This window comes from Anser brachyrhynchus, assembly GCF_964034855.1.
Source record: "Anser brachyrhynchus genome assembly, chromosome: Z".
In the NCBI taxonomy this organism is placed as follows: Eukaryota; Metazoa; Chordata; class Aves; order Anseriformes; family Anatidae; genus Anser; species Anser brachyrhynchus.
The window spans coordinates 44,119,018-44,138,337 of record NC_137697.1 but is presented as its reverse complement, the minus strand read 5'-3'; the positions used below and the strand labels follow the sequence as shown (position 1 = coordinate 44,138,337).

At 38.8% G+C, this 19,320-nt stretch overlaps 1 protein-coding gene across 8 annotated transcripts in view; it reads left to right on the top strand.

Annotated features, from left to right (window-relative positions):
- ADAMTS19 (ADAM metallopeptidase with thrombospondin type 1 motif 19) overlaps window positions 1-16,595 on the top strand; it is a 164,181-nt gene extending 147,586 nt beyond the window's left edge. For 7 of the 8 annotated variants that reach the window (XM_080575091.1, XM_080575096.1, XM_080575095.1 and 4 more), the window contains 2 exons: window positions 11,028-11,205; window positions 15,317-16,595. In XM_080575091.1, the coding sequence (XP_080431217.1) occupies window positions 11,028-11,205; window positions 15,317-15,468 (330 nt within the window). In that variant the 3' untranslated portion in view covers window positions 15,469-16,595. The other variant, XM_080575092.1, reaches the window with a different exon arrangement.
- The last annotated feature ends 2,725 nt before the right edge of the window (window positions 16,596-19,320 follow it).

Sequence of the window (19,320 nt, the reverse complement as noted above, 5' to 3'; positions counted from 1 at the left end):
TCCCAAACTTTCTGGTTGTGAGCCTTGCAGTGCCAGGCCAGGCATTACTGCTGTAAGGGACTTACATATGCACATGTATGCATATAAACATAGATTTAAATAAAGAATAACATACTTAGGAATTACTGATGAGAAGTAATGTCCTATATCCAGGACTTAAACATGTGGTCTCCCAGAAATGCCAACCAATTATTGTTAAGGTCTCCTCAGATCTTTGCACAGCCAGGCTTCTGGAAGGCTAACACATAATTCACCAGGGAGATGAATGGTGCTTGACCAGTGAAAGTTTTACTTTACACTTATTTATACTATTACAGTGCAGAGCTTCACAGCCCAGCTAGCAGGATGTGTATCACAGAGATCTCTACTGAATGATGAAGAGTTAACCGCAAGCATCCCTTCAGTGTCCTTGTGCTAACACTAATTCTCCCTTAGTCAGGCCTGGTCAAAAAAGATTATTCTCAACAAAATTCTGTAAGATAGGGACTACAGTGACCATCAGAATTTCAGTTTCCCAAGGAGCTATGCTGAATTTATGTGCAAAAAATACCATCAGATAACATCACAAATAAATAATAAGGAAAGGAGCTAATAGAACAGAGAAGTAACATGGGCTATGGGGGCCAGGGAGGGATACAAGAAAAACAAGAACACCAACTTCTCTTTTATTTTCTTAGACTTTAATTTAACTGAAATGAGTGTTGCATACATACAATCCGTTCCATGTAAGAATCTCCAATCTCTTTACAATGACTGATGATATACTTGAGGCTATGGTGTAAAGCAGTATGTATAATCTCAGTACACAACTGAAAACACTGCAGCTTATCTGGTATTACATGGTTACTCCCAAATCTGGAGAACAGCAGCTCCCTGACATTTTGAACCACGAACTTCTTTCATCTTTTCAGTGTAGACTTCTGCTGCATGTTCATTATTCTGTTTTCTGTTTCTTGTTTTTACTTAGTGATATGCATTGGGCAAATTATTTAATCAGTCTGTTCATGATGATGCCTAGATCTTTTTCTCTGATAGCTGACAAATCATTCCACAGCTGTCAATACGTACAGGAAAATCCAGTTACTCAGTCCAGTGCTGAGACTCAGTCCAATAGGCATTCTTTTGCCTGGTGTATCTCCATCGCTAAGATCATCTCTCTGTCCTTCCAAAAGTTTTCTTCAGCGTCTCTGCCTGTATCATCTGCCAATGTGTAATTCATTTAGCTTGTTGACTTGGGTTCTGTTAGAATTTATGTAATCCTTTTGCTCTTGTGGGATCTAGATGATTTCTGTGTGCTGGAAAACTTTTTTCTTTCATGCATTTTTCATCGTATCTTTCACGCAGTTAATGTAAATAATACTACTTCAGGTGTTCATTCCTGAGACAAAATTGATCCTATATAAAGTTCTATTTTGCCACAAAAATATATATTGTTGTTTCTTGTTTGTTATTTTGTCTTAATCTATGTGATTCTCACTTTTTACTGTTTTCTAATGATTTCTTTTTGGATACTATCTGAAAATATTTTTACATTTTAATATATATTTTATATTTTATACATTTATATAAACAATCTTGAAAAATTTTGAAATTACTGTTTTAAATTAAATTCATTTACCAGTTTTAATGAATTACAGGGAATATTATAGATTTTTAAATACTGGAAGAAAGATTTACTTTTCTGCCTTATCTGTGCTGTTTCAGGCTGTTGTTCAAAGATTTATGTTTAATCTCCAGAGTTCCTTCATCTAATCTTGCCACAAATAACTCCACTAATGTTGACATAAAACAGAGTTCACCCAAAAGTAATGATTGTTCTTTGGTAAATTTATCACAGGATCACAACAACTCAGACTGGTTAACATTTTCTATTTCCTGGCCTTCTGGTAGTTCTCTCAGGACATTCATGCCTTTGGGTGACATCATCATACATAATGAAACCCTTTCAGTTCAGTATGAGTTTCCTATTAATATAGAATTTTCTGGAGATCCATTTTCTTGCATTTATTGTGTCTACATATTTTTAAGATAAAATTAATCAGCAGAAATTTTGTTGATAATTGTAAGTCATATTCTAATTCATTTTCCTTGGTTTTCTTTTAAGGATTTTTTTTTTCAAAATTAATGGCCTATACGTGAGATCATGGTATTTCAGCCAAACAAACAAACAATAAACTCTTAAGGTTCAGTTTCCTCATTAATTGATGTTTGTTTGTTTGTTTGCTTTTTCTTTTCTTCTTTTTTTTTTTTTAAATATCATTCACATCCATTTAACTTAGTAACTTGATATCACTTCAGATCTTCGTGACTTAAAATTTAGTAGATAAATTGAATGGAATAAAGTCGTTAGGGATGAGCTCTTTCATTTTTACTTCTACTGGAAAAAAATCAAAAGCACTACATGTAATAATGCTATTTAAAGTCAAATCCTTAATTTTATGTGGTACAAAACAGCTTTTCACATAGGTTTATTTAATTTCTGAAATATATAAAAGTAGAAATTTTGGAAAGAGAGGGGTTTCATGAATGTTTGTTCCTCTCCTATGACATTTAATTTATGTTTTTAATGGTTTCAATTATCTTTTCATTAGAAATGCTAATGAAATGCCTTTAACTAAAGGTTTGTCCTGGTGAGCTTTGATTTTCCCTGGAAGGTTTTCTACAGAACAGCCTCACGATATATTAAATTGTCAAACCTAAACTCAAAGCCTTAAACTCAAAGGCTAACATTTCAATGATTTTTAATAATTTGTTTTGGACAAATAGTCCAATTAATTTCGTAGAAAAAAAATAAATAACTACAAGATCTTCAAATCTAACTGCTTCCATATTGTCATATTCTCGTTTGGTTGTTTGATAGTTAAAATCAATGGAAGGTTTTCTTCTGTGAAACTTCCATTCAGTGCTATCTCACGTGAAAGTCTGAGATGTAATAATGTCTTATTTACCACTACACATTAATAGCAGTAATATATACAATATGCTACAGAAATTAGGTTTTACCACGTGTTGGCAATACAAAATTTAGTCTAATGCACAAAGGGTGAGCCCTCTTAAGCAGTTTTGAATAAGCATCTGTATAACCTGTTTTATCACGTCTCATACAAATAATTGTATTATTTTTCTTTTATCAGTTTCTTGTCTGACATCCTTTAAAAATAACATATGGCCTTAGGCAAATACACGGTACCTACAGAATTGTTAAAATATCCATAAAGATATTGAAAACAATGTACTAGTTCTGTAAAAGTGCTTTTCACTGGAGTTGTTTGTTTCATTGGCAGAAGAGCAAAGATCCTTAAAAAATGGTTCTCATATGGTTAGCTTCCACTTCTCTCATCTAAGAGTATCACAGATATCACAGATCTATCTTATCAAAAACTAAGTTGAACATTTGTGGTGGTTTTACCTTATGGGCAGCTAGACTCCACCACACTGGTCTCTGACTCCCCTTCCTCAAAGGAAGAGGGGAAGAAAATATGATGAAAAGGGCTCATGGGTTGAGGTAAGGACAGGGAGACTGGTCACCAATTACCATCACAGGCAAAACAGACTCAGTATATTAAGATTAATATATTATGTTGCCTATCACTAGCAGATTAGAGCAGTGAGAAACTGAAAGCAAACCAAAACCACCTTCCCCCCCATCTCCCTTTGCTACATCTTCCCTCTTCAGCCTCCTACCCCCAAGCAGCTCAGGGGAACAGGTAATGGGGGCTGAGGTCAGTCCCTGAGGCTTTGTCTCCACTGCTCCTTCACAGTCCCTCCCTGCCCCTGCTCCCCGTGGGGTCCCTCCCACGGGATGCCGTCCTGCCCGAACTGAGCCTGCGGGGGCTGCCCGCAGGCAGCAGCTCTTCAAGACCTGCTCCCACACGGCTCCGTACCACGGGGTCCATCCATCCCCCAGGAGCAAACTGCTCCAGCACGGGTCCCCCACGGGTGGGCGGCAGCTCCCCCCAGACCCCCTGCTCCTGCGTGGGCTCCTCTCCACGGGCTGCAGCTCCGGCCCGGGGCCTGCTCCTGCGGGGGCTCTCCATGGGCCGCAGCCTCCTCCAGGCCACATCCACCTGCTCCACCGGGGGCTCCTCCACGGGGGGGCTGCAGCGTGGAGATCTGCTCCGTGTGGGACCCGTGGGCTGCAGGGGGACAGCCTGCTCCACCAGGGGCCTCTCCCTGCACAGGCCGCGGGGGAACTGCTGCTGCCTGCCTGGAGCACCTCCTGCCCTCCTGCTGCACTCACCTGGGGGGCTGCAGGGCTGCTTCTCTCCCATTTTCTCACTCCTCTCTGTCCCTGCTGCTGCACAGCAGTTTTTTTTTCCCTTTCCTCCAGTCTGCTGTCCAGAAGGCCCACCCAGCATTACTGGTGGCTCTGGTCAGTGGTGGGTCGCTGTTGGAGCTGGCTGGAGCTGGCTCTGCTCTGACATGGGGCAGCTGCTGGGCTCTGCTCATAGAGGCCACCCTTGCAGCCCCCCTGCTACCAAACCCTTGCCAAATACACCCAATACAATTTGGTTTCATCTTTGTATGTTTATTGCTTTTAAAAAACATGAAGGATAAATAAAATTTATAGAACTGCAAAAATAAAGACTAATGCTTCATATCACTCAGAAGCATGTAAATAATTTTATGTTTGACCTATATATTTATAAATTAAAAAGGTCTTCAGCTGATTTAGCAAGTATATCACATTTATGATTACAGAGAAATGTACATGTAGCCCTCCAGTAGTTTTCATCTTTCTCACAGGATTTGTTGTACCCTAATGTTATCCAGTCTAAATTCCCTATTACATACAGGATTTTGTGAATTAACCCAATGTTGCATACCTTGAGGAGGAATCTCAGCAGGCTTCCTGAGCAAACTAGTAAGTATAACTGTCCTAACAAAAGAGACTAGATTCATTGGGATGCTCAAGCTTATTCAGTCATGAAGTGAGTGACTGTGTTTAACTAGTTCATCTAAAAAGAAATGGGGGAACTGAATTTAGTCAAGGGAGAAATTTTCATATGCTGTCACAGCAAAAATGATTTATTTTTTGTTGTTTCCTTAATATTCATGTTAAACCAAATTCTTGTCATATTCCACAATCAAATCTTACTTGTAAACTTTTAGTTGCTTCTTGTCTTGTTACCAAAGGCAGTTTCTCATTTTCCATGAAAAAATATAATTGATTTCTATTGGAAGCTAGTGGATGATTAAGAAAATAGAGACAGAAAAGAAAGGTCCAGGTTCTTGAGACCAGGTGATGAGGACTTCCTACACATAAATCTTGTCTGTAGCCCAGCTTATCAAATGTGGACTTCAGCTGTCTGTCTTCCTTTCAAATCTTATGTCTCTTGAACATTTACATAGTATTAATTGGCACTCAAGAAAGAAGAGCTTGAAAGAAAAAGATAGAAAAAAGAAAGAAAAAAATAGAGAAAAAAGAAAAATAAAAAGAAGTAAGGACAACTCAAGCTTGCTAAACTTAGCAGAGACCAACAGCAGATTTTTTTCAGCTAAACTTAGCACAAGTTCTGAATTTTAAATTTGGCATTCATATACTGAGGTGTTGGGTGTGTCAGAAATGAGAGAGGCATAAAGACCTTCCTGGAAATGATGCATAGGAGAACTCAGACTTCATCTTATGTTTGGATCTATTAGTCCCTATTTTTGTATTAGTTGTGGTATTCACAAATGATCTTATTAAAAAAAAAAAAAAAGAAAAGTGCTTAAGTAAACTGCAGATAACTTACTTTATCTAGTATCCTTTAAAAATAAGAATATTGTTAAACTCCGTTTATTGAAAACAAATGCACCACCTTACCTGCTACCTGCCTTCAAAAGTGAACTTTATAAAAACAAAAGGTACACAAAAAAATTGCAGACATGAAAGCAAATACTAGTCCTGTTGCTAATATCTGATTGCTTGCTACCCTTGTTTCACACTCATTTTATGAAAAGGTTGAAACTACTTGAATGCTGGAACTGATGAACCTATACATAAATGATTAGGAATGCTCTGCTAATAATTTCCAGTAGAACTCATCATTGAGTTTCCTTATGAGCACATCTCTCTCCACTTTTAATGCTACTTAGACTTGTAAAACCCTTTTATTGAACAATCCACTTATTCTTGAAAATAAATTGTCCAAGTCAATTCTGTTAATATTGCCACAGATTCGGTTTTTCATTGTGGATCCTATCAACCTCTGCAGCGATTGCCTGTTGTCTTGGCAGAAGGATGCATTTTGACCGTTACTGTCTGCCAGTGACAATTTTTTCCTTAATTTAGGAATTCCTACTTCGTTCGAAGGCCAGCTGGAAGCAACTAAGGCATTACAGCACCTTCTTCAGCTGTTGGCCATGGGAATATGTATTCTCTCCAGAATATATATCTTTGGCAGGGAACAGTAAGAAGGAATCTTGGGTAAATGGTGTGCATGCCAAATGTAAGGATTGTTATATTTAACGCCTAGATTTCTGTCCTTGAAATTATGTCTAAAAGAAGTTCAAAAGTAGGACAAAATTCAAATAGGGTGGGTAGATTTTATTTGAGAGAAAAAAAATAATAATATAAAAATCCGTTAACTATATTTATCCAGGATTTTTTTTTTTTGTAATCTTTAACAGGAATATTTTACATGTCTTGCTGCTTGAACGGTTTTACAGTACCTTTAGGAATGTGTCCAAAATGCACAGATTAACAGCCACCTAAAAAACCTCCGGCTGCATATTAGAACATTTAGTCTAAACCTACAAGCACAGTTGTCCTACGGGAATTTTGCTAATCAGTTACATGGCCTTAAAGTGTAGGTCATCTGAACAGTGAAAATTAAACTGTAATTAACGACCGCAAAAATAAAGTATAGCATGTGCAAGTGTGACATTTGGGAGATGTGGGGAGAGGAGCTCTAGAAAAACATTCTCCATTCACTAGTCAAAAACGTTGTGGGTTGAAACTAATCGAAGATCTCATGAATCCTTAGCAAGTTGCTACAAATTTGTTTGGAGTGGCCATTTTCTGCAAATTTTATGTACATAAGCTTTGCATTATATATATATATAAATTTAAAATTGTGGAAAATATAATCAGTTTTGTCAGATGGACTGGTTTATGATTAAATTCACAGCATAGTATGTGAAGGTGAAAGTACTGTTGTAAATTGAAAATCTTGTTACGGTTTTAAACTTGGAAACTGCACAAGTATACAGAAGCTGTGTAGCTTTGACTACATACTAGAAGTGCTACCTAAAATGTGATATCTGCACATCCACTGAAGACTATTTCCCTCTGGTTGAACATTTTGAGTGAGAAAAATCCAAAACTGAGGCAAAATTAAGAGGCATTAGTGTACAGAGCTAGAAAGTAAAGATGTTTATGCAGTAAGGTATTATAATGAGGATCAGAGCTGTTGCTCTGCATTGCATCTAGCTGGTTTGCAGAAATTGAAGTGTCTTCTGGAGAAGATGGAACAATTCTATGCCGTTTCAGAGCCATGAAGAAAAAATGTTGTGGATGCCTTTTATCCTCCAGTATTCATTTGGTGCTCTCAGTTATCTCAGCAGCTGGCTGGTATGTATGTAGTACAAACATGTCAGGCTACTTCATGGAGACATGCAAAAATCTCAGTTTGTCTGTGTCGCTAGCAAATGCCATACCTGAAGTGTGTTTTCCCTACTTTTATGCAAATAAGATGTTATGTCTGAAATTTTTCATTTTATTTCCAGTTGCTTTTAAAATGACTAAAAATATTTCTTTTTCTCTGTTTGTATCTGTCCCATGTGTAAGTGTTTTTAGTAGATATTCAATTTCATATTACTTTGAACATGAGATAATACAGCTATGGTAAAGAGATTTTTTTTTTCTAATTTTTTTCTGGCTTCCAGTGAGTAGAATTGTTAATTCTGAAGTCAGACACCACTGCTTCTTCTGATGTGTGAACAGGGTAGACTAAATTGATGGGACTGGCTTTGAACGTTTTAGATTGCAGCCCTCTCTCGTCACAGTTCTCACTGGACATCTTTCAAAACCTAATAAAAGCTCTCAGTTTTATAAAATAAGAATAAATACAAAGTTAGACATTTCTGTGAAGAGAAAAGTAGATACAAGGGGAGGGAAGGTGAAGGGAAATGTCTTATTTCTTGCTTTGCCACATACTTCCCATATGAACTGAAACGTATCATTTTAGTATCCTTCAGCATCATTTTCCTCCTCTAAATGATGGATGATAGTATGTAGGTCATGCAAGACAAAATTAATTGTTTGAAAGATGTATACATTTTTTAATTAAAAAAAAAAAATCACATTGTAATGCTTCATAGAGCTCTTTGAAATATCTCAGAAAGGTTAGCAGCAGCACAGTCATTAAAGGGAGGTTAATTTGCCAATTAAGATTTTAATGCAAAATCTTGCCAATTTCTGTGTAGAAATTAAGGGTTTACACAGTGGTTACCTGAGAAAGATCTGTCTGCTCGTTGAGTATTGTCTCAGATGCATTGCAATCAGTAGAATCTTTCAGGTCGGTGCTTATTTGATATAAATAAGATGTGGCTGCTGCCAGAGTGCTCTCCAAAAGGACACTTTCACGAGGGTGAATTATTATGCATTATCAATTAGCAGATAAACCACTGGAGCCCAGTTTGTCACCAGAAGCATTTTCAAATCCCCTTCTCACTTCCATCTAGTACTCCACATGGCAAGGTTCCTGTTGCTCACTTTAGGATAACCAAAAATAATGGCCATGTAGATTATTTTTAAGAGATCCACATTCCTGTCCTCCTTCACCATAGCTGATAAAAGATACATACTTACTAAAATTTCACACACATTCTAGCTCTGGTTAATAAACAGGAAAGTGTTTTACTAAAGGGAAGGAATACAATTCTGTGTGCAAAATTACTCTAATTTTTGCAATAATTGTGATAATTTTTAAAGAGTTGATACACCTTCTTCTTCCCTTCATTCTTAGGTTTGCTTTTCTTATTTTTATTTTTTTTTCTCCCTTAAAATTTGCTATTCCATTGTCTCACTTGCTAGTCTATTGAAATACTCTAAAGAGAAACCTCTCTGAAGTATGGAGAGAGGAATCCATGAAGTGGATGGAATTTTGGCAAGATGAAAAATCAGTGTTCTGGCTGCTGTTGATGATTAAATTTGGGGTATCTGTATGTATAATTATGTATGTTTGTCATGTATATAATGTTGGCAGTTATAGGAAGTCACAGTATTTTTAGCCGCACTGGAAAAAGGTAGAGAATTCAGGAAAAAGGAATTATTTTAAGAGTCTTTTTCTCGTGCAGTGTAAAAGCAGTATACTAAGTTCAAAGTTGATGAGAGACTTCTGCATGTGGAAGACTTCAATGCTAGCTGGATTTTGTTCTGTAATCAGCATATTGGTTCATTTATTAAGTGATGGTTGGTATTGAATAGACAACACTGTATTCCTAAATGAATGTCTTTGCAAGCCTTGAACTGTGCAGATTGTATCTGATTAACTTTGCAACTAATTACAGAAACTTTGTTGACTTAGTGGAGCTACTCCTGATGTACATCACTGAGAAGAGAAGCAAAATCAAATCCACTTACTGCATCTATAGAATGCCATTTCATGTGGTTACAAGCTGAAACATGCTTTGGATGTTATTAGTCCCTTCTGAAAACACTCTAAATATGTATCCTAGTCTTTTGTACCTCTTTAGGAGTGAAACATGAATCTAACTCCTCTGGAGCCCCCTATTTCCCATTTGGAATGTGTAAATCTTTTCTCCTAGTAACAGTGCTTAAAATGTCACCCAAAAGCACATAGATGACAAAAGGAAAGAGTATAAAACACTTTAGTGCTTCCTATACTCAAATTTTTTTCTTTCTTTGAAGGCTTGATAAACTCTACATCTCCATCTTGAGAGAGGCTGGTTGGGAAACCTTTGTTGTTATAGGTTGTTGTTCCTCTCCTTGTCTTTGTCCTTCATTTCAATATTTTTTCCTGCTGCTTCATGAAGCATCCCAAGGAAATGTTTTGTGAACATTTACAAAATTAAGATTTTTTTAGAAAAAAAATATGTTATCAGGATTATGTGGGTGTAGCGGTATAAATTTTCAGCTAGTGCTCATGCCATTCAATGCAAGAGGTTGATGAATACCTGAAGATGTTCTGTATTGTAAATTTCTCCAAAACTGAATGAAATTTGTCAATGTGTGAGTGAAAACCACTAGCACATAAGAGCAAATTGCAACATATTTTTTTTTCAATGAATTTTTAGTTAAAGCAATGGAACATATCTCACTTCAAGCCCCATTAAATTTTGTTCATAAAAAGTCAGTGAAGGGGAAAAGGTGTAATTTGTTTGTTCGGAACAGGTTTTTTTATGCATTTGTAAAACATTGCCCAAGTTTTCATTCTAATTTGTTATGTTACTGTGATAAAAGTAGGACATTATGACTGTTGCAGTACTTGGCTGTTTTCTCACTTCATTCCGTGTGGCAACAAGATGGGAAGGCTGATTAAAGGCCAAGCAGCCTCTCATAGATTATTGCATGTGTTTTATTTGTTGGACACACATGAAAACACAGAGACAGGAAGCAAAGGCAGGAAGAGGAGGCAAACACTCTAAACTTCTCAGTGGAAACAGCACTTTTGCACTGATAGAAGGAGTAATGGCTTATTTCAGAATGCTTCTCTGTGTCAGCATTGTTGTTTGTTCCATCACTCTCACTTCCATTATAAAGGTAAATTAGAAAACAAATACAGGAGAATGGCCCTTGCTCCCTTCATGCTGGTTGCTGCATTTCAGTTTCGTCACTGGCTCTGCAAATTGGACCTTGACAGCCACAGCATGCTGGAAACAGTCCTTCAGGGGTATTTCCTTTTGGTCTGTTATTTCATATAGGAGTTGACTTTCATCTAGGTTATTGAATAGGAGGCAGAAATCTCAGATTGTTGATAACTGATGTAACAGCCATTGACTTTAGCTGGACTAGCATTTCACCTCATGTTTTGCAGGCAAAAATACCTTTCCAGTGAATGTCTGTCTTCTGTGTGTTCCAGTGCTCCGTTACCTGTGGCAAAGGAATGCAGTCCCGAGTCATCCAGTGCATGCACAAGATCACAGGAAGGCATGGCAATGAATGTTTTTCCTCAGAAAAGCCTGCAGCCTACAGACCCTGTCATCTCCATCCCTGCAATGAGAAAATTAATGTTAACACAATAACATCACCCAGGTTAGGTAAGCAGCCAAAATGACACATTCTTATTGGAAATTTCTGTTTAGTTCTTTCTCTGTAGAACAATGATGATGCCAAATTAAAAGCATATGGCTGGGACCTGGGAGATAAAAATTCTATTCAGAGACTTCTCTCTGTGCCTCAGTTTTCCAGCTTGTACATGAGAGACTGTACCTCAGGACAGTAAAGAGTTTTGTTAGCCAAGGAAGGACCATATTATGAGACTGCATATTATGGGCACAAAACATTCTAAGTGAAAATATGTTTATATTAGAGCTAATAATTTATTTCTTTATCCACTCAATTTTGTCAAGTATTTCTAAAGTAAAAAAACCTCTGATTTGCTCTTAAAAGCTCTTCAAACTATGTTCTTATGATATTTTTGAGATTAAAGAGGCCCTAGTTTCTCAATACAAATATTTCTTTCCACTTGTCATTGGCTCAGATGTCTATAATCTATGCCTGATGCAGGATATGTGAAAGAAAATTGCTAACATGCAGAGATTTGCTGTTCCTGGAAGAACTCATCTCTCTATTGGTCTTAAGATTTATTTATTTATTTATTTTTAATGCATAACTAGTGAACTGTTAATTCTGTTAACTGTCATTTCCTGCTGGGGTGTTGATGATGGTCTTGCCATTAACTCCGTAAAATGTACATGCTTCCTGATCATGACTAGGGCACTGTTCAAGGGCTTGCTGTAGGACAGTATACCCTTTCCAGATGATTTTCCATAGCCCTTGTTAAGATAAACCCTCCTGTCAAATGGATTATTCCTGCGTGGAAAGCAAGTCTAACATTTCAGGCTGTGTGTAATCCTTCCTTTGAGTCAGCAAAGAGTATTTCTCTTTGAAGTTGTTAACCCTCAAACATTTCTGTGTAGTGGTCATTGTTTCATTTTGCTGGATGAGATGACAGATGTTGCTTACAGAGCTCTCCTTTACTATTTCACTGTTGTAAAGCTGCCCTTCATACTTTATCTTTCTTTGTTCAACTGATGTCACAGAAGCAAGAGGCTTCTTTGCATCATTGGCATTCTCCATCCGGTGAGGTATAAGAAGCTTTGTGTCACAGAGTAAAATGAACCACAAAGTTTTACAGAGAAAAAAATATCTTTACATTGATTAAAATTGGGTTTAATGTGAAATTCACTAAACAAAAGAAAAGAAAACAAAAGAGCTATGTTGTCCTTGTAGAATGGATTATATCAGTTATTAGTAATCCACAGGTCAACCTCATGCAACTGTAGTCAGAATCCAGTCCAGTGGAAACAATAACATCTCAAAATTCATAAGACTATGCTTCACTTAAATATTTTGGCCTCCAGTTCCTTTCCTATCATGTTGTATCATGTACCCCTGGGTCTGGGGTTTAGCTCTGGTGGAAAGTGATGTGGATTTCACCATCTGTCTCTATTACTTTTAGAATATGCTCTCAGTTCCAATTTCACTTCTATTAAAATGACTGGCTTCTTTCAGTTCAGTTATGATGATTTTTCGGTGGTGTGTGTTTCTTCTGCCCTGTATTTACCTGTTTTCCCATACTAATTGCACACATGCACTATAGTTTGAATAACTCACTGTGCAAATATCCAAAATTGTTCTATTACAAGCAGTATAAGAGGCCTTGGTAAGTAAAACAGGTGTATGAAGTAAAAGATGGCTTCAAATGAAAAATGACAATAGACATGAAAATATGCATATTTTGTACAACCAAAAGAAAAATGAGGCTTCTGCATCTAAATGTTAATGATTGCTAGAGAGAGCTGTATAGTTACAACACCAGTAGAATAATCCAGAGAGTGGCTTTTCAGGCTTGTATGATGTCCTTATCATTTTAGAAGGTTTCTGAGGAAGAAGTTGACTTTTAAAGATTCAGACAGAAAGCAGTAATAGAATACCAATAGAGCAACTTGAATAAATGGGTGAGGATAAGCTGTGAAAGGTGTGGAGGTAAGGATTAATATAGTCTGACTTCAACGTGGAGAAGGGAAGACACATTGAGTCATTAAAAAGACAGTTATGCAGTCAGACAAATGTATTGGAAGGAAATTAAAAAAACAACAACAACAAAACATTTTGAATGTGTGGAGAGCTGAGAAAAAGTTCAGAAAGGTAGGAAATGTGCAAAATGAAATAATTGGGCGTGGACAAGTATATTTGCCAGTAAATAAAATCTCATTGATTCCATGCTATCAATTTAATTTTTCTACATAAAATTTCTTTGCATTATTAAATGTAGCATGGAACTTGCTAACTGTCTTCAACCCTCTACACTGAAAAGAGTGCCTCTCTGTGTGGTATCCAAAGCAGTCAAGGTAGGAAGACAATATCATTTTGCCCCTTTTAACAAATAAACCAGAGAATACAATAGGTCTATTAGATGTTTCACTTATAAAGAATAGGTATGACATCATGTAGTTTTGTTCAGTCTCCATTCATTGACAACATAGTAAAAATTCTAGATTTCCTGAGCAAAAGCTGAATGAGGAAACCAGCAACAACGTCCATGCTTTATTCCTTTGTGGTGGTTTTACCCTGCTGGGCAGCTGAGCTCCACCACAACTGCTCTTACTCCCCCTCCTCAAAGGGAAAGGGGTAGAAAGTATGACGAAAAGGGCTCAAGGGTTGAGATAAGGACAAGGAGATCACTCAACAGCTATAGTCAGAGGCAAAACATACTCAGTGTAGGGAGAATAATGAAATTTATTACCTACTACTAACAAGCTAGAGCAGTGAGAACTAACAGCAAATTAAAAACTCCTTCCCCACATTCACTTTCTTCTACCTCCTTCCTCCAAGTGGCACAGAGGAACGGGGAATGGGGGCTGTGGTCAGTTCATGATGCTTTGTCTCCACCACTCCTTCACACTTACTGAACTGATTTTCTTTCCCGAACTGAGCCTGCGGGGGCTGCCCACAGGCAGCAGCTCTTCAAGACCTGCTCCCACATGGCTCCGTACCACGGGGTCCATCCATCCCCCAGGAGCAAACTGCTCCAGCACGGGTCCCCCACGGGTGGGCGGCAGCTCCCCCCAGACGCCCTGCTCCTGCGTGGGCTCCTCTCCACGGGCTGCAGCTCCGGCCCGGGGCCTGCTCCTGCGGGGGCTCTCCATGGGCCGCAGCCTCCTCCAGGCCACATCCACCTGCTCCACCGGGGGCTCCTCCACGGGGGGGCTGCAGCGTGGAGATCTGCTCCGTGTGGGACCCATGGGCTGCAGGGGGACAGCCTGCTCCACCAGGGGCCTCTCCCTGCACAGGCCGCGGGGGAACTGCTGCTGCGTGCCAGGAGCACCTCCTGCCCTCCTGCTGCACTGACCTGGGGGGCTGCAGGACTGCTTCTCGCTTCTCTCTCCCAGCTGCTGCTGCACAGCAGGTTTTTTTTTTTTTTTTCCCTCTTTCTTAAATCAGCTCTTCCAGAGGCCCAACCAGAGTCGCTCCCTGACTCAGCTCTGGCCAGTGGCAGGTCCCTGTCTAAAACTGGTCCTTATCTACCATGGGACCGGTGCTGGGCTCTGCTCACAGAGGCCACCCCTGCAGGCACCTGCTACTAAACCCTTGCCATGTAAACCCAATATGTCCCTGCATTTTCCTGACTGCCATTGATAGAAGCATTTCCACTTGTTCATGTCCCTGAGAACCACATTCTGGTATTATTCAAGCTGAGACTTCCAATTTTTCCAGTGACAACTTCCATCTGAGTTCAGCTTCAACTGGAACTACTGCAACTTGCAGCTTCACTGGGGCTGGCTCTGCAGCCCCAGCATAGCCTTGGACCCATCCTCAGCAGAGCTGGGCTCACCTCTGCACAGGGCAGAAATGTGGTCTTAACTCTCTTTTGAGGATGTAGGTGCGTGACATGCACCCATCAGTTTCAGCGCGACTTAATGCAAGTGATACATTAAGCTTGCCCTAAAAAATTCGACTGTTGAAAATATTGAAAGCAAGAGAATTTTTGGTCTTTTTGTTTTTGTTGAAAATGTAAATCTACCCTCCTTTCCCCCCCTTGGATATACTTCTGATATGCTTGTCCATTTTGCTACCTGATTCTTCCCTAATAAATGTAACAGTTACGTGTATTGGATTTTTATTTTTATTTTTGTTTTTTCACAGCTGCTTTAACGTTCAAGTGCCTGGGAGACCAGTGGCCTGTGTACTGCAGGGTGATACGAGAAAAGAACCTGTGTCAAGACATGAGGTGGTACCAGCGATGCTGTGAGACATGCAGGGACTTCTATGCGCAAAAGATGCAACAAAAGAGTTGACCTCTGTCAGGCTGGCTGGCTCTCAGCTCTTTGCGATGTTATTATTTATAAACACACACAGATGTACACACACACACAAGCGCGTACACGTACACACACATGCACGCTTCTTCAGACCAAATATTATCAGATTACATATAATTTAATCAAATTAATTTATTTTTGCCTGCCAGACATTCTTAATTGTTTTGGTTAGACAGCCAACTTGTTTTATCCTCTGAGGTTTGCATAATTAATTTTTATATGAACAATTTTGGATACATTTATTAGAATTTTTTAAAGAATAGTAACTAGTATTTTAAATGTTTATTTTCAGTAGGGTCATCTCTCTGTTGCCAAAAAAAAAAAAAAGACACCATGTTATCTTGAATTTATTTTAATTTAGCTGAATAGTTTTGTTGTATATGGAAATAAAGCCTTTTTTAATTTTATTATATTTTTGGCATTCAGAGTCAGAATGATCTTGTGTATTTTGCAACAGATGTTGAGGTGAGTAAGCTAACATTATTGAACAGGTTATTACAGAATGTATTGTGAAATCAGTTCATATGATTTAGAAACATACTGTTGGGGATAATCTACTGTAACTTATAACCTATTATAAACAAGAAAATTAAAATAGCTAAGTAGGGATTTTGATCATTCTCATGGACACATACTTGAACACAAGTATTGAATCAATGAAACACTGTAGAGATTTACACTGAATCACTGTTGCACTGTTTGAGGTAGTGTAGAGAAATGCAGTCCTAGAATTTGTACCATCCTATGAATCCACGTCTGTACTGTTTAACATGTCACTTGATTTTAAACGTTATGAAAGAAAAAACCCATGCCCCTCTATACCTTTGTGTGTCCTCTTGGAGATTTACAAAAGGAAGAGTCCTTCCTCCTGCCACTTTTATGAATTAGTCTGTTAAACACTTTCAGTTCTTTGTCAATGATTTAGAAAATAGCTTTGTAATACTACTTTAGTTTTATCTTTGTTTTATGAAAAAGTCTTTATAAAAATAAAATGTTTTACAGTTTTGTGAAACGTTATGAAACAGCTAAAATTTTCCTTATGAGAAAATATTGTACATGATTCACATGATTTTTACGTTTTCAATAAAAAGTAATGCTTCTTTTGTTATTTGCATTTTTGCGGTTTGGGGCATCCGTGTCTGGTAGCAGAATCTGTTGAGCCCTGCAAAACAGCATGTACAGCTACAGTAATCCCTACAACATATGCCTCCCCACTCCTGGTTTAGGCGCTTTTCTGCAGCTGCAGATATACGTTCCACTGCATGATCCTTGCTAAATGAAAAGCTGGTTATAACAGAGTAATATTGAGTGGAGGAAAAATTAGTTGTCTCAGGTGAGTTCTGCACCCACTGAATGTAGCTGTAGGATAGGGATATGTCCTCTACCTCTATTTCGCAATGCAGGCCATTAGTCATATTCTGAACACGTAAGATAGCAAACCCTGAAGGCAAGACAGCTGGGGAAATGAGTCTGAAAGGCTGTAGTTGTCAGTTGTAAGGTGTAGTTTTCAATCATCATAATAATTTAATGTGAACTTGCCTCCCTTCAAGACTGCAGGAAGAAGAGATTTGCACCCCCACACTGAAGTAACTGCAGTATTAGAGTATTACTGTATTACTAAGCATCAGACCTCTCTTTGGTAACTATTGTGTATCATATTAAACTGCTTGTTGATAGGCACATGTACCAGATTCAGATTCCAGTTTCTACTCTAAGCAGAAAGGGAATGCATCTTTAGATGAGTGATTGTGCCTTTTAATTCTCTCCAAAAATTCTACGGTATAGATGTGATGTAGATATCCACATGGACTCAATCACTCAAACAAGACTGTCGTTCTGTACAGGGTGAATACTTAGCAACATTCTAAACTCCCACTGAAATCAATGCATGTGCTTTCAGATATCTGTACTGACAAAATCTTAGCCTGCTTAGGCTGCATCTTAACTGCTGTGCATTCAAAAACTGCAGCTTTAATGATGTGCTTATGTATCATTTTAAATTATGTATCTTTTGGCTTTAAAAAGTAAAAAGGAAAGAAAAATAACTCTGACATTATGGAATGTGAAGTTATATTTTGTATAATTAACTACACATAGTGTGTTTCAATGCACATAGTGTTTAGTTGCTATTGAGCATACTCCTCAATATCATGGACACAAATTTAGAATTTAATTAATAGAATTACTGAATTTGGCAAGAAAAAAAAAAAAGTAATTTTTTTTCTTTACACTTACTGAGTACCCAATCCTGCTAATTTTCCTATACCTGCTTGAATCACAACCATAATATCCACACAACTGTATATGCTTATGCTCTGCTGTTTCTGAGTATTCCATTAACATGAATGTCAATGTCATCTCAAAATGCAAAATTAAATTTTAAGTTTCCCTTTTTTTCTCTAAACAAAACAAGTTAATAGTGCTTAAATCATCCTCTCAGTGTGGGAAAGGCAATTGATGTAGTCTACCTAGAATTCAGCAAGGCCTTTGACACTGTCTCCCATAGTACTCTGCTGGAGAAGCTGGCAGCCCATGGCTTGGACAGATAAATGCCTTGCTGGGTTAAAAATTGGCGGGATGGCCAGGCCCAGAGAGTGGTGGTGAATGGAGTGAAATCCAGCTAGTGAGTAGTCACCAGTGGTGTTCCCCGGGGGTCGGTGTTGGGGCCTATCCACTTTAATATCTTTATCGATGATGTGGATGAGGGAATTAAGTGCACCCTCAGTAAGTTTGCGGACGACACCAAGGTGGGGGGAAGTGTTGATCTGCCAGAGGGTAAGAAGGCCCTGCAGAGGGACCTGGACAGGATGGGTCGATGGGCAGAGGCCAGTGGGATGAAGTTCAACATAACTAAGTGCCAGGTCATGCACTTTGGTCACAACAACCCCATGCAATGCTACAGGCTTGGAGGAGAGTGGCTCAAAAGCTGTGCAGAGGAAAAGGATCCGGGGGTGTTGGTCGATGCTCACCTGAACATGAGCCAGCAGTGTGCCCAGGTGGTCACCTAGCTTGTATCAGGAATAGTGTAGCCAGAAGGACAAGGGAGATGATCGTCCCCTTGTATTCTGCTCTGGTGAGGCCGCACCTTGAGTACTGTGTTCAGCTTTGGGCCCCTCAGTACAAGAAGGACATCGAGGCCCTGGAGCATGTCCAGAGAAGGGCTACAAAGTTGGTGAAGGGCCTGGAACACAAGTCGTGTGAGGAGCGGCTGAGGGAACGGGGGTTGTTTAGTCTGGAGAAGAGGAGGCTCAGGGGAGACCTCATTGCTCTCTACATCTACCTGAAAGGAAGCTGGGAGCTGGGAGTTGGCCTCTTCTCACAGATAACTAGCAATAGGACTAGAGAGAATGGCCTCAAGTTGTGCTAGGGGGAGTTTAGGTTAGGAATTAGGAGACACTTCTTCTCAGAAAGAGGCATTGGAATGGGTTGCCCAGGGAAGCGGTGGAGTCGCTGTCCCTGGGGATGTTTAGGGAAAGGTTTGACCTGGTGCTTAGGGTCATGGTTTAGCAGGTGACATTTGTAGTAGGGTGATGGTTGGACGAGATGATCTTGAACATCTTTTCCAACCCTCATGATTCTATGATTCTATGAACATACAAGAAAAGACTTTTGGATGGGAACCAGGGATCGAAAGTTGTACAGCAGAATGATGTTCTTTTTAAATACGAGTAAAGTCAGTGTGTTATAATCCTGGTGGCTCAAGCTCTGATTTCTTTGGCATCTGTAATACAAACCTATTAATTAGATACGTGTGAATCATTTTGAAGCATTTCTGTGTTTATGTGGTAAAAATGCTTATTGCTTCCGACTCTATGTGACTTTGAAAGC